At 38.7% G+C, this 14,747-nt stretch overlaps 1 protein-coding gene across 1 annotated transcript; it reads right to left on the reverse strand.

The window, feature by feature from the left end:
- Positions 1–1,524: 1,524 nt before the first annotated feature.
- On the reverse strand, positions 1,525–14,735 carry nsl1 (NSL1 component of MIS12 kinetochore complex). The gene is made up of 6 exons (XM_061746817.1): positions 14,516–14,735; positions 10,328–10,400; positions 8,559–8,692; positions 7,625–7,679; positions 4,783–4,850; positions 1,525–2,044 (listed from the first exon to the last, which is right to left on the reverse strand). Exons 1-6 carry the CDS (start codon positions 14,699–14,701, stop codon positions 1,778–1,780), a joined length of 783 nt encoding a protein of 260 aa, XP_061602801.1. The 5' UTR covers positions 14,702–14,735; the 3' UTR covers positions 1,525–1,777.
- Between the last annotated feature and the right edge of the window lie 12 nt (positions 14,736–14,747).

Raw genomic sequence — 14,747 nt, forward strand, 5'->3', positions numbered from 1 at the left:
AAAAAGAGAAAGAAAAAAGAGATAGAAAAAGGAAAAAAAGAGAAAGAAAAAGGAAAAAAAAGAGAAAGAAAAGGAGAAAAAAAGTGAAAGAAAAGGAGAAAAAAAAGAGAAAGAAAAGGAGAAAAAAAGAGAAAGAAAAGAAGAAAAAAAGAGAAAGAAACGGAGAAAAAAAGAGAAAGAAAAGAAGAAAAAAAGAGAAAGAAACGGAGAAAAAAAGAGAAAGAAAAGGAGAAAAAAAGAGAAAGAAAAGGAGAAAAAAAAGAGAAAGAAAAGAAGAAAAAAAGAGAAAGAAACGGAGAAAAAAAAGAGAAAGAAAAGGAGAAAAAAAAGAAGAAAAAAATGTCAAACATTTTTGAAAAAGCTCCAGGAGCCACCAGGGCGCTAAAGAGTCGTGGGTTGCTGATCCCTGTTCTAACGTAAAAAGAGACTTTTAAAGAAGTATTAGAAAACTTCCTTTCGCTTTGTTTTGAGGGATAAAGTTACTCAAAACGGCCGTAAAAATGTCCTAAAATCAAGTAAAAACAACCTTTTAGTAAAACCAGTCCCAATCATGACTCCTCCACCACCGTGCCTGATGGTTGACCTTCTAAATTTCAGAATAAAAGCCCAACAAGACGACCTCCGTTGATCAGAAACAAGATTCTAACGCAGGCGTCGGCAACCCAAAATGTTTTAGATCCACATTGGACCAAAAACACAAAAAACAAATATGTCTGGAGCCGCAAAAAATTAAAAGTCTTGTATAAACCTTAGAATGAAGACAACACATGCTGCATGTTTCTATATTAGTTAGAACTGGGGGAAGATTTTTTTTTCATTATGCACTTCGAGAAAAAAGTCGAAATGTCGAGAAAAAAATCGAAATGTCGAGATTAAAAAAGGAAAGGAAAAAGGAAGAAAAAAAAGTGGAAAGGAAAAAATGAAAAAAAGAAGGAAAAAAATGAAAAAAAGAAGAAAAAAAATGAAAAAAAAGAAAAAAGAAAAAGAAAAAAGGAAAAAAAGAAGAAAAAAAAAGGAAAAAAAGAAGAAAAAAAAGGAAAAAAAGAAGAAAAAAAAAGGAAAAAAAGAAGAAAAAAAAAGGAAAAAAAGAGAAAGAAAAAGGAAAAAAGAAAGAAAAGGGAAAAAAAGAGAAAGAAAAGGGAAAAAAAGAGAAAGAAAAGGAGAAAAAAAGAGAAAGAAAAGGAGAAAAAAAGAGAAAGAAAAGGAGAAAAAAAGAGAAAGAAAAGGAGAAAAAAGAGAAAGAAAAGGAGAAAAAAGAGAAAGAAAGAGAAAAAAGAGAAAGAAAGAGAAAAAAGAGAAAGAAAAGGAGAAAAAAGAGAAAGAAAAGGAGAAAAAAAGATAAAGAAAAGGAGAAAAAAAAGAAAGAAAAGAAGAAAATTAAGGTCAAACATTCTTGAAAAAGCTCCAGGAGCCACTAGGGCGGCGCTAAAGAGCCGTGGGTTGCTGATCCCTGTTCTAACGTAAAAAGAGACTTTTAAAGAAGCATTAGAAAACTTCCTGAAATAAAAACCAGAACAAGAGACAGAAACTTTAAAAGTTTATAAACAAACATGAACAGAAACGGTTCTACAAAAGGTTCTGACGGCCCAGATTAAAGTTGATTTTTAACTGATAATTGTATAAAGAAGATGATATATTCCAGGAACATGAGGTTCAGGTGGTTCTCCTGCTCGGTGAAACCGGACTCTGGCGGGTTTACGGGTCCGAGCTGAGAGCAGAACCTCTCCTGGTTTAGTTCATGGGAGAACCCGCCCGACTGGCTCGTATGTGCTGGTTTTTATGAGCTGGAGGAGTCCGGTCGGTCCTGCTCCGGTTGCTCCCGGTCCGGTTTCTTGCCGCGTGGCACGTAGCCCTCGGCGGCGGCCGCCTCCTCCAGGGCTCTCTTGAGGGGCAGCTGGTTCCTGGCCCCGGTACCCGGGCCCGGGTCCAGGACCGGGACTGGCCGGCCCAGGACCTGGCGGTGGATCTCCTGGGAGACGAGGCTCGGCTCGGTGGTCAGGACCTGGACCAGACCCTCGGCCCGGTTCTGCAGCGTGCTGATGGTCTGCAGGAGGAGAGAAGCATGAAGGAACAACAGACTTATCTAGGGCTGGGGATCCATTCAAATATTGAGAATCGATTCCATTCCGATTCTTAAGATTCAGAATCGATTATCACGATTTGATCCGATATTGATTTGGGTTACTGTTAATAAAACAGTTTTTTCAGCTGTTGCATGAATTATATGACTGTAGTTCTGCAACATATTACTACTAGTATTATATTGAGATTAAACAGCAAGTATTGCAGCTAATGATGCTGTAAGGACCAATCAGCTCCCAGAATGCTGATAGAACTGAAACAGAAACATCGTGGGTCAGAATTACCAAACAGATCCAGGGAGGAAACAGAGACGGATGAAATCGCTTTTATTTTTTCCCCATTTATAACATTTATGCAAATGTAACCCCAAGACAGTATAATAAAGCAAAGAAATATAGACAATGTATGCAATTATAAATAAAAACCTTAATGTTTTCATACCTTTAAACATATTTAAAGGCAAAAACTTGGCACCAGTTATTCTCGTGTCCAACTAAATATTCCTTTTTTGGGCATAAACAAAAAAATACCAAAAGTTGTAATGTAATGATCGATTTTTTAAAATCGATCTTTAGACATATGAATCGATTTTTAGGAATTAATATGAGAATCGATTTAAAATCGGAGAATCGATTTTTTCAACACAGGCCTAGACTTATCTACGTATCCTTCCATGGAGCTGCTGCGATACTAGGCCTGTGTTGAAAAAAAATCGATTTCCCAATTCTAAATTGATTCTCATATTAATTCCTAAAAATCGATTCATATGTCTAAAGATCGATTTTTTTTCTTTTTTTTTTGTTTTTCTTTTATTATTTGTTTTTTTTTTCATCATTACATTACAACTTTTGGTTATTTTTTTGTTTATCCCCAAAAAAGGAATGTTTTGTTGGACACGAGAATAACTGGTGCCATGTTTTTGCCTTTAAATATGTTTAAAGGTATGAAAACATTAAAGTGTTAGGTTATAATTGCATAAATTGTCTATATTTCATTACTTTATAAACTGTCTTGGGGTTACATTTGCAAAAAATGCTAAAAACCAAATGCTCAAAAATTAAAAACCAAAATGGACCGAAAATGGAACAAATAAAAACAGAATGTGGGAAAAAATAAAACTGATTTCATCCATCTGTTTCCTCCCTGGATCTGTTTGGTAATTCTGACCCACGTGATGTTTCTGAAAGCAGTTCTATCAGCATTCTGGGAGCTGATTGGTCCTTACAGCATCATTAGCTGCAATACTTGCTGTTTAATCTCAATATAATACTAGTAGTAATATGTTGCAGAACTACAGTCATATAATTCATGCAACAGCTCAAAAAACTGTTTTATTAACACTAACCCAAATCAATATCGAATCAAATCTTTATAATCGATTCTGAATCTAATCGATTCTTGACATTTGAATCGATCAGCCCTATGTGATACGTCAACGACGCCGCCATATTGGATGTTCAAGACTGCGCTGTTAACTAATACAAGTAAATGGACTTATTTTCATAAAGCGTCTTTCTACAAAGAAATGTACGTTTTACGTCTAATTTATTCATTCACACACGCACTAATATACTTGGGAAACAGTTAGGCACCAAATATAATACATTTAATTTTCTCAGATGGCAAAAATAATAACTTTATTGATCCCACATAGGAATAATTCATGTTATATCAGCTATAGAGAACAAGGTAGTGCCGAAAAACAATATAAATCCCCCCTCACAAAAATAAGAAAAATAAAAAAGCATATTTTCTCATCAACAAAGCATTTTTACAAGTAACAAAATAACATATTTGAACCATTTTTCAGATTTTTTCAGTTATTTTATTGTCTGAAAAACGGTTCAAATATGTTATTTTGTTATTTGAATTTTTTTAAATTTGTTTTGTTGATGAGAAAATATGTTTCTCTATTTTTCTTATTTTTGTGAGGGGGGATATATATTGTTTTTCGGCATTACCTTGTTCTCTATAGCTGATAGAACATGAATTACTCCTATGTGGGATCAATAAAGTTCTTATTTTTGCCATCTGAGAAAATTAAATGTATTATATTTGGTGCCTAAACTGTTTCCCAAGTATATTAGTGCATGTGTGAATTTCTTTGTAGAAAGGCGCTTTATGAAAATAAGTCCATTTACTTGTATTAGTTTACAGCACAGTCTTGAACATCCAGTGGATTCATTACAAATCAACTGAAATATTGCAAGCCTTTTATTATTTTAATATTGCTGATCATGGCTTACAGCTTAAGAAATCCTATCTCAAAAAATTACAATATTCTGGGAATCTTAATCTTACTGTAAACCATAATCAGCAATATTAAAATAATAAAAGGCTTGCAATATTTAAGTTTTTTTTCTCGAAATTTTGACTTTTTTCTCAATATTTCGACTTTTTTTCTCGACATTTCGACTTTTTTCTCAAGATTGTATTTCAACATTAATCCTATCAAAAAAAATAGAATATTCTGGGAATCTTAATCTTAAACTGTAAACCATAATCAGCAATATTAAAATAATAAAAGGCTTGCAATATTTCAGTTGATTTGTAATTAATCCAGAATGTATGACATTTTTTTTTTTTTTTTTTTTTTTTTTTAAATTGCATTACAGAAAATAAAGAACTTTATCACAATATTCTAGTTTTCTGAAACAGTCCTGTATGTCTATGGGAACAACAACAACAGGAGTCCGGTACCTTTATGACCTGGATGGCCCGGCGGACCAACCCGGGAGCAGCCGCCGACAATCCTCCCATGATGCTCTCTGGGGAAACACAGGACGGGATTATTGGGAGGAATCAGTGACGGATCAGAGCAGCAAACACCGGCTGAAACCATAGAAATTAAACTGGAGCTAAATAAAGTTCTGCAGCAGGAACCGGTGGACGATCAAACCCACGTGAATAGAATAGAATAGAATAAAACTTTATTGATCCCCCAGAGGAGAAATTTGCTTGTGCAGCAGCAAACATACACACTCTCAAGTGAAGCTGGGAGATGATGATCAAAACAGCTATTAAATCTGTTTTATTTCAACTTTAGTCACCCTCTTCCTGTCTGCAACTTGAATAAAGTACTGAAGAGTATTAGGGCCAGGCAGGAGAAAAATAAAAATATTTTAGGGGAGGGGAAGATTTTTTTTTTTATTATGCACTTTGAGAAAAAAGTCGAAATGTCAAGGAAAAAGTCAAAATTTAACGAAAAAAGTTGAAATGTTGAGAATAATGTTGAAGTACAATTTCGAGAAAAAAGTCGAAATGTCGAGAAAAAAAGTCAAAATGTTGAGAAAAGTCGAAATGTTGAGAAAAAAGTCAAAATTTCAAGAAAAAAAGTTGAAATGTTGAGAAAAAAGTCGAAATGTTGAGAAAAAAGTCAAAATTTCAAGAAAAAAAGTTGAAATGTTGAGGAAAAAGTCGAAATGTTGAGAAAAGTCGAGATGTCGAGAAAAGTCGAGAAAAGTCGAAATGTAGAGAAAAGTCGAAATGTTGAAAAAAAAAGTCAAAATTTCAAGAAAAAAGTTGAAATGTTGAGAATAATGTTGAAGTACAATTTCGAGAAAAAAGTCGAAATGTCGAGAAAAAAGTCGAAATGTCGAGAAAAAAGTCAAAATTTAACGAAAAAAGTTGAAATGTTGAGATTAATGTTGAAGTACAATTTCGAGAAAAAAGTCGAAATTTCGAGAAAAAAGTCAAAATGTCGAGAAAAAAGTCAAAATTTCGTGAATAAAGTTGAAATGTTGAGAAAAAAACTTTTTTCTCGACATTGACTTTTTTCTCAAAGTGCATAATAAAATAAAAATCCCCTCTCAAATATTTTTTCTCCCGCATGGCCCTAATACTGCTCCGTACTTTTCTCTCCTGAATGAAGAGTTTCTAAAATCAAAGCCGTTTGACCCGAGGAGTTGGGAATAAAGTCGGGTTCGGTGGGACGACGGGAGTAAATAAATCTGTCATTGGCAGCACTTTCATCCACAAACGTGACGTAGAAACTGTTCTAGAGACGCTGACCCACCGACACGGTCCCAGGACACTTCTGGATCTGGTGCAGGTTTGGGTCGGAGCCGAGGTCCAGACCTCCGGGTTGTTTTTGACTTTATTAATTAATTATGAAGCAAACTTCCATGATTTCACATCTCAGCTTGGGATAATTGAGGGATTTCTGAGCTTCACAACAGAAATAAGACGCATGAATAGGAAGATACATGTTATTTTTGTGGTTTTAGCAGATAAACCGCTGCTTCTCTGCAGTTTTTCTGCCACATTTCTATTTCCAGCATCAGCTTCCTCACCGCGCTGGAAAAAAGTGAACAAAAAGTTCTGATGCAGTTCAGTGTTTCGCTCCGACGACTGAAACTTTCACACCTGAAACGGAACGGAAACCACTTCCTCCTGGCCAGTCGTGGATACGAGAGGTTAGAGGGGGGTTAAGATGGCTGTAAAGTATCAAATTCGGCCTGAAACTTTTTCTTTAGGGCACCGATTATGATTTTTTATTCACCCTCTGATGACGAGTAGCAGAAACAATTGGAGGTGCATTTCATTTCAATTATTGGTAAAACAGCTCCCTCTGCTGGAATCAGAGGGAACAGCAGCATCGACTCCAGGCTCAATTATTAACTAAATATTGTATTTTTTTTGTTTTTGTTTTAGGACATTAAGGGTGTGTTTGATGGAGATTTACTGCTGAAATAAAACCCTGACGTGTGTTTGTGGCGTCAGCTAAACTTGCATCCAGTGGTGTAAAGTAACAAAGTACAAATACTTTGTTACCTTACTTAAGTAGAAATTTTGGTTATCTATACTTCACTGGAGTAATTATTTTTCAGGCGACTTTTTACTTTTACTCCTTACATTTTCACGCAATTATCTGTACTTTTTACTCCTTACATTTTAAAAACAGCCTTGTTACTCTATTTCATTTCGGCCTTTAAAAAAAAACTATCCAGTTAAATTGCTCCATCCGGATAGAGTGAATTTGGTTGTGGTTGTTTCAGATGTTCTTGTCCAGTTTTGTTCTTACATCCGTTCCCTCAGATTCCTGCAACTAAACTTGGATGTACATTCCAATAAAGGTTAGGATAAATGATAACATGCCTCTGAAGTTTGACTTTTTGCACCATTACAATACTTATAGGCAACTAGTCATCATATCTCCTGCTCTCTGAAACACATGTTAATGCTCAATAGTACACATATATGCTTCTTTAATATATTTACATTATACTAAGATACATTCATTTTCAATGGCTTTTGTCCTTAATGGCTTTTTTCCCCCTTACATTACTTTTACTTTTATACTTTAAGTAGTTTTGAAACCAGTACTTTTATACTTTTACTTGAGTAAAAAACTTGAGTTGATACTTCAACTTCTACAGGAGTATTTTTAAACTCTAGTATCTATACTTCTACCTGAGTAATGAATGTGAATACTGAAGACACCTCTGCTTGCATCTTTCCTCTGCTGATCTCTCTCTGAATATTTCACCTCTTCATGAAACATAAACCAGAATTAAACACCGAGCCGGTTAGATGATCTGACCTTGATCGGGGTCTTTGGTCATCTCTTCCGGTTTGACTGCGACCTCGTAAAGTCCCTGAAACACAAACGCAGCACGTGTCAACGTTAAAGACCCCACCGGATGTTTCTGAACGGCCTCCGGCTGAACTGTGTGAACAGGTTTCACCGAGGTACATTTAAGACTTTTTAATATCATTTTCAAACAAAATCTAAGACTAAAAATACACTAAGAAATCCAGCGCCGAGGTGGAGGTTGCCAGATCTGACAGGTTCCAGCCCAAACGTGATGTAAAATCCGCTGAAATAATAAAAAAAACAGCCCGAATCCAACATTCTCTATGTTAAAAACATTATAATTATTAAATGCACAATACATTTCAAGCTTTACAACACCAATAAACAACCAAAAAATATTCAGGCTCCAAACAAAGACTACAATTAAATTGAGTAGATCAAAGCAAATATAACATCAGTGAGTTTATTGTGTAAATTTCATAATGGAAACCTTTTTGTGATTAATTTCTCCTAAATATTTAGTAAAAACCAGGAAAAGGAGCCCAGATTTTATCAACCCACCCAGTCCGTTATTTTTCAGCCCAATTGGGCTGAAACCTGCCCAACCTGGCAACCCTGCCTGAACGCGTTTACAACTGGTAAACAGGTTTATTTCTCCTCAAAACTATTAAAAATACACTTTTGGTTTTTCAAAGTGTAAGAAAACTTAAATGATGACCGGATAAATTCCCCCCAAAATTAAGATTCAAAAATTAAGACCCTTGGATTAAGATTTAGAGACAAATTACGACATTTAAAGGCCTTATTTTAGGGAAATTTAAGACTTTTTAAGACTTTAAGTCCCAGGCCGCCCTGCTTGCACCAACAGGTATCAACCAGAGCGAAGCTCATCTTTAAATGTTGCGTTACTTGGCCGTTACAGATGTTAATTAGACCCCACCAGGATTTTGCGCTGGGCCTTGAGTCCGTGGATGACGTGAGGAAGGATCTTCGTGGGGAAGCTGCGGCGTTTCCTGGTGGTTTCCACGATCGTGTCGTCCAGAAGGCTTTCTAGGTCCGCGGCCTCTTCCTCCGCTGCATTCGTTAGCGTGGACGGAAACAAACAGCAGCTTTATTCTCTTACGTACAAACAGGGAAACTCTCAACAATGACAGACTTCTGCAGTGAAGTTTTAACAGGGCGTCTACCGGTCTGATTGAGGTAAATTTAAGACTTTAAAACCATTTTCAAACTAAATTTAAGACCTAAAAGACACTTTGAACCCAAATGTCTAGAGAAACTGGAATTTTCTAGCAAAGAAAGAAGCAAAGAAATGAATTGCTGAGGTCGAGGTTGCCAGATCTGACAGGTTCCAGCCTGAACTCGATGTAAAACCCGCCAAAATAATGTAAAACCAGCCCAAATCAGACATTCTCAATGTTAAAACTCTACAATTTCAAATGTGTAAAACATTTCAAGTCATAATCAGAATCAGAAAAAGCAAAAATAAGCAAATGAAGCCAAAAAAAGTTCAGGCTCCAAACAAAGACTACAATTAAATTGAGTAGACTAAAGCAAATTAAATATCAGTGAGTTTATTGTGCAAGTTTCTTCTTTTCTCTGGCATAATGAAAACTTTTTGTTCATAATTTCTCCTAAATATTTAGTAAAAACCAGGAAAATCAGCCGAAATTTAATCAACCCGCCCAATTGGGTGGAAACCTGCTCAACCTGGCAACACAGACTGAGGCGAGAGATTTAAAACCTCCGCAGGAGATTCTCCTCAAAATGATGAAATAAACTTTTCCCTTTCAAAAGGTGTAAGAAAACGTTTTAATGATGACTGATAAATTCCCTCTAAAATTAAGATTCAAAAGTTAAGACCCTTGGATTGAGATTTAAGAAAAAAATCAGGGGTGTCAAATGTGCGGCCTGAGAGAAGTTTCCAACGCAAAAAAACGAAATGTTAATTTATTAAAAAGGAAGGCATAAATAATTGCCATGAATCGCAGCATATCCAATAATATATTTCTTCTACAAATCCATTGTTATTCCACAAATAGAGCAGTTTGACATTTTTTTAGTTTTCTAGAATGCATTTGCTGATTTTATTTCTTTGTAGACGGTCGTTTATTTTTATTAACTGACTACTATTATATATTTTCGCAGGAAAAATATCACTGCTAAAAAAGATGATTGAAGATATTTATTCGGAGAATTTCAGTTTTGAATACGAGGATAGTGACAAAGTAAAACAGTTAAAAAAGAAGTGCTGACTTTTTAAAAATAAATACACTTAATTGTACTGGAAAAATTTCTAAATCACAAAGAAACACTCTCGGTTGTAATAAGAAAGATTTTGCTTTTAATTAAATTTCCTATAAAAAAAAACATACTTGTTAAAAAAAAAAAACGAGAAAAGATCCTGAAGAAATATATTTTACATAATTAAAGTGTAAACAAAGTGATATTTCCTATAAAATTACCAAAACTGATATTGGATTAGATAACAATAGTAAAAAAAAAAAAGAATTAGAAAAAAAATTTCCGCACCGTTTTTGTTATTTTGAGCATGCGGCCCGCGAGAAAAAAATTTGTCAAATCCGGCCCGCCAAGCAAAATGAGTTTGACACCCCTGATTTAGACATTTAAAGGCCTTATTTTAGGAAAATGGACTTTAGGACCTTTTAAGGACCGCCCTGTTTAAACGGTATGAAGGACAGGAATTACCTTCGGCGTCGGGAGCTTCCTCCCACGTCTGTCCGTTCACCAACACGTTGACCTGAACGGCAGCTTCAAAGTTCTGCACAGATAATAAAAACGCCATTAAACACAACAAAAACACAAGTTCAGTGGAACCAGACCGGGGGAGTCGGGCGGACACGTCTACAGACTTATGTGAGAGTAGGAATGGGTGATATTTTACCGTTCACGATTTACCGTCAAAAAAATTCCCCATGGTAAGAATTTGTATCTCGCGGTAAAAAGGATACATTCCTGTTGATGATGTTTTTGTGTAAAACTGATTTATGGTTCTGTGTTAAATCCACGCACAACGTACGTGAAGGAAGGAAGGAAGGAAGGAAGGAAGGAAGGAAGGAAGGAAGGAAGGAAGGAAGGAAGGAAGGAAGGAAGGAAGGAAATAAGGAAGGAAGGAAGGAAATAAGGAAGGAAGGAAGGAAATAAGGAAGGAAGGAAGGAAATAAGGAAGGAAGGAAGGAAGGAAGGAAGGAAGGAAATAAGGAAGGAAGGAAGGAAATAAGGAAGGAAGGAAGGAAATAAGGAAGGAAGGAAGGAAATAAGGAAGGAAGGAAGGAAGGAAGGAAGGAAGGAAGGAAGGAAGGAAGGAAGGAAGGAAATAAGGAATGAAGGAAGGAAGGAAGGAAGGAAATAAGGAAGGAAGGAAGGAAATAAGGAAGGAAGGAAGGAAATAAGGAAGGGAGGAAGGAAGGGAGGAAGGATGAAAGGAAGGAAGGATGAAAGGAAGGAAGGAAGGAAGGAAGAAAGGGAGGAAGGAAGGAAGGAAGGAAGGATGGAAGGAAGGAAGGAAGGAAGGGTGAAAAGAAGGAAGGGAGGAAGGAAGGAAGGAAGGAAGGAAGGAAGGAAGGAAGGAAGGAAGGGAGGAAGGAAGGAAGGAAGGAAGGAAGGAAGGAAGGAAGGAAGGAAGGAAGGAAGGAAGGAGGGAAGGAAGGAAGGGAGGAAGGAAAGAAAGGAAAGGAAGGGAGGAAGGAAATGAGCCAGAAAGAAAGAAAGAAAGAAAGAAAGAAAGAGATAAATTCCAGTTGATACGTGTTTGTGTAACAAACATGGAGGATCTGAGTCATTCCAGTTTTGCAGTACAGGTGTAACTCATTTAATTGGTTTTTATCAATTCAATTTAATTGGTGTAGTTTAGTATTTAGTATCTTTTAGAGCAGTGATTTGGCTCCAAAGACTGAATGTGGTGATAGATTTATAGTTAAAAAGGTGGAGTTGAATTGGTATTTTTTTATCGTCATTTTTATCGTTATCAGGATAAATGCCAGAAATTATCGTGATACATTTTTTAGTCCAACCCGCCCATCCCTATGTGGGAGCAGCAGAAACAGCGGATTCTGAAGCTGCGATGAAAAGCAAGATCATCTGGAAACTGGACTCGTTCTCCACAACTTTGAATGGAAAATCTGACAGAATCCGGTCGCCATGGAAACAGCTTCCTCAGCAACAACTTTTATATTCATCTTAAACAAAGCTACACCCAGATTAAAGTGCTTCAAGCACTTAAACTAAAATTCAAGCACTATTCAGGCCTTGAAAACACAACATTGAAATTCAAGCACTTTCAAGGATTTCAAGCACCCGTAGGAATCCTGATAACTAGATGTTTACAGCACGATACAATGTACAAAATTGTGATAAAAAGCAGAAAAAATAATTATAAATATATATATTCCTGTAGATATTTTACCCCAGCGATAAGGTGCTTGAAGATTTTGAAAACGACCCTTGAAAGTGCTTGAATTTGACCTTGAAAAAGGTGTAGGAACCCTGGATTTTATTTCTCCTTGTAATAACTAAACTATCCCTCATAATTATATGAAAAAAACGTAAAAATGACATATTTTGAGATACAGAGCTGAGAAAAAGGGACAAATTAAAGCTTTGAGAGGAAATCGGATGGTTCTGAACTATAACATATAAATATTCAGTAAACATGTTCGGAGGCGTGCTCATCCATCAGCCAAGCCGAGGTCACTGAGGTGGTTCATAAGCTCCTCAGTGGCACCGGGGGTGGATGAGATTCACCCTGAGTACCTCAAGTCTCTGGATGTCGTAGGGCTGTCTTGGCTGACACGCCTGTGCGACATTGCATGGAGGAAGGGGACAGTACCGCCGGGGTGGCAAACCGGGGTGGTGGTCCCTCTGTTTAAAAAGGGGGACCGGAGAGTGTGTTCCAACTACAGGGGGATCACACTTCTCAGCCTCCCGGGGAAAGTCTACGCCAGGGTACTGGAGAGGAGATTACGGCCGATAGTAGAACCTCGGATTCAGGAGGAACAATGCGGTTTTCGTCCCGGTCGTGGAACACTGGACCAGCTCTATACCCTCCGCAGGGTGCTCGAGGGTTCATGGGAATTTGCCCAACCAGTCTACATGTGTTTTGTGGATCTGGAGAAGGCATTTGACCGTGTCCCTCGTGCCATTCTGTGGGGGGTGCTGAGTGAGTATGGAGTCCGGGGCCCTCTGTTAAGGGCTGTCCGGTCTCTGTATGATCGGAGCAGGAGTCTGGTTCTCATTGCCGGCAGTAAGTCAGACTTGTTCCCAGTGCATGTTGGACTCCGGCAGGGCTGCCCTTTGTCACCAGTCCTGTTCATAATTTTTATGGACAGGATTTCTAGGCGCAGCCAGGGGCCGGAGGGGATCCGGTTTGGGAACCTCAGGATTTCATCTCTGCTTTTTGCAGATGATGTTGTCCTGTTGGCTTCATCAGACCGGGACCTCCAGCATGTGCTGGGGCGGTTTGCGGCCGAGTGTGACACGGCAGGGATGAGAATCAGCACCTCCAAGACCGAGGCCATGGTTCTCGACCGGAAAAGGGTGGCATGCCTTCTCCGGGTGGGTGGAGAAGTCCTGCCTCAGGTGGAGGAGTTCAAGTATCTCGGGATCTTGTTCACGAGTGAGGGAACGATGGAGCGTGAGATTGACAGACGAATCGGTGCAGCGTCCGCAGTAATGCGGTCGATGTACCGGACCGTCGTGGTGAAGAGGGAGCTGAGTCGAAAGGCGAAGCTCTCGATTTACCGGTCAATCTACGCACCTACCCTCACCTATGGTCATGAACTTTGGGTAGTGACCGAAAGGACAAGATCGCGGATACAAGCGGCCGAGATGAGTTTCCTCCGCAGGGTGGCTGGAGTCTCCCTTAGAGATAGGGTGAGGAGTTCGGTCACCCGGGAGGAGCTCGGAGTTGAGCCGCTGCTCCTTCACATTGAGAGGAGTCAGCTGAGGTGGCTTGGGCATCTGTACCGGATCCTCCTGGACCTCTCCCTAGGGAGGTGTTCCAGGCATGTCCCTCCTCCCTAGGGAGGTGTTCCAGGCATGTCCCTCCTCCCTAGGGAGGTGTTCCAGGCATGTCCCTCCTCCCTAGGGAGGTGTTCCAGGCATGTCCCTCCTCCCTAGGGAGGTGTTCCAGGCATGTCCCACCGGGAGGAGACCCCGGGGAAGACCCAGGACACGCTGGAGAGACTATGTCTCTCGGCTGGCCTGGGAACGCCTCGGACTCCCCCCGGAGGAGCTGGAGGAAGAAGAGGAGGAAGTGTCTGGGGTGAAGGAAGTCTACCTGCTGAGGCTGCTGCCCCCGCGACCCGGAAACGGAAAAGCGGGAGAAGATGAGTGAGTGAGTGAGTGAGTAAACATGTTTATTCTCCACGCCAACTCAACAGAAACGTGCATTAGTTTAATTTGAGGGTCATATCCAGTACTGGAGTTGAGGGGGGACGAGTGGGGATGGCATCCCCCCCCTGAAATAAAAACAGTCCAAATCATCCCCCCTGTAAAACTGCCATCCCTCCTTTCCATCCCTTATGTCATTTCATCAAAGAATGTGGTTTTACTGCTATTTCAACATTTAAAGTCATCACCAAAAAATTACTTTTGACAATTTTCACCTGTTTCAAGTAAATTTTCACTTGAAATAAGTAGGAAAATCTGCCAGTGGGACAAGATTTATCTTCTTATTACAAGCAACAAAATCTTGTTCCACTGGCAGATTTTTCTACTTATTTCAAGTGAAAATCTACTTGAAACAAGTGAAAATTGTTGTTTTTTCCAGTGATGAGTCTTGTTTTAAGTGTAATGAGATTTTTTTTTACTAAAATGAGACATTTTAATTAGAAATAAGCCAAATATTCTTGTTAAGATTTTGAAGGGCGGACTCACCGCCAGCAGCTCCTCCACCAGAACCCGCTTCGTCTCCGCATCCACGTCCGTCTGTCCGTCCAGAGATCTCCTTAAAACCTCCTTATACCGGTTTATCTGCTCCGTCAAGGTCCTCTTGGACCGGACTCGGACCCGAAAGTCCTCATCCGTCTCAGAACCGGCAGCGGTTCCACGCAGCGGATCCATCTTTTCCCGCCAACGGTTTGTTTATATTTTTTAATCACGTGGCGGA

The sequence above is a fragment of the Cololabis saira genome, chromosome 18, assembly GCF_033807715.1.
Source record: "Cololabis saira isolate AMF1-May2022 chromosome 18, fColSai1.1, whole genome shotgun sequence".
Lineage (NCBI taxonomy): Eukaryota > Metazoa > Chordata > Actinopteri > Beloniformes > Belonidae > Cololabis > Cololabis saira.

Excerpts from the sequence above, each read along its gene's own strand:
- nsl1 (XM_061746817.1), bottom strand. The coding sequence starts at position 14,701 with ATGGATCCGCTGCGTGGAACCGCTGCCGGTTCTGAGACGGATGAGGAC. Across the intron at positions 7,680-8,558 it reads AGGCCCAGCGCAAAATCCTG|GGACTTTACGAGGTCGCAGT; the intron begins GTGGGGTCTAAT and ends TTTGTGTTTCAG. Across the intron at positions 2,045-4,782 it reads GGGCCATCCAGGTCATAAAG|ACCATCAGCACGCTGCAGAA; the intron begins GTACCGGACTCC and ends CTCCTCCTGCAG.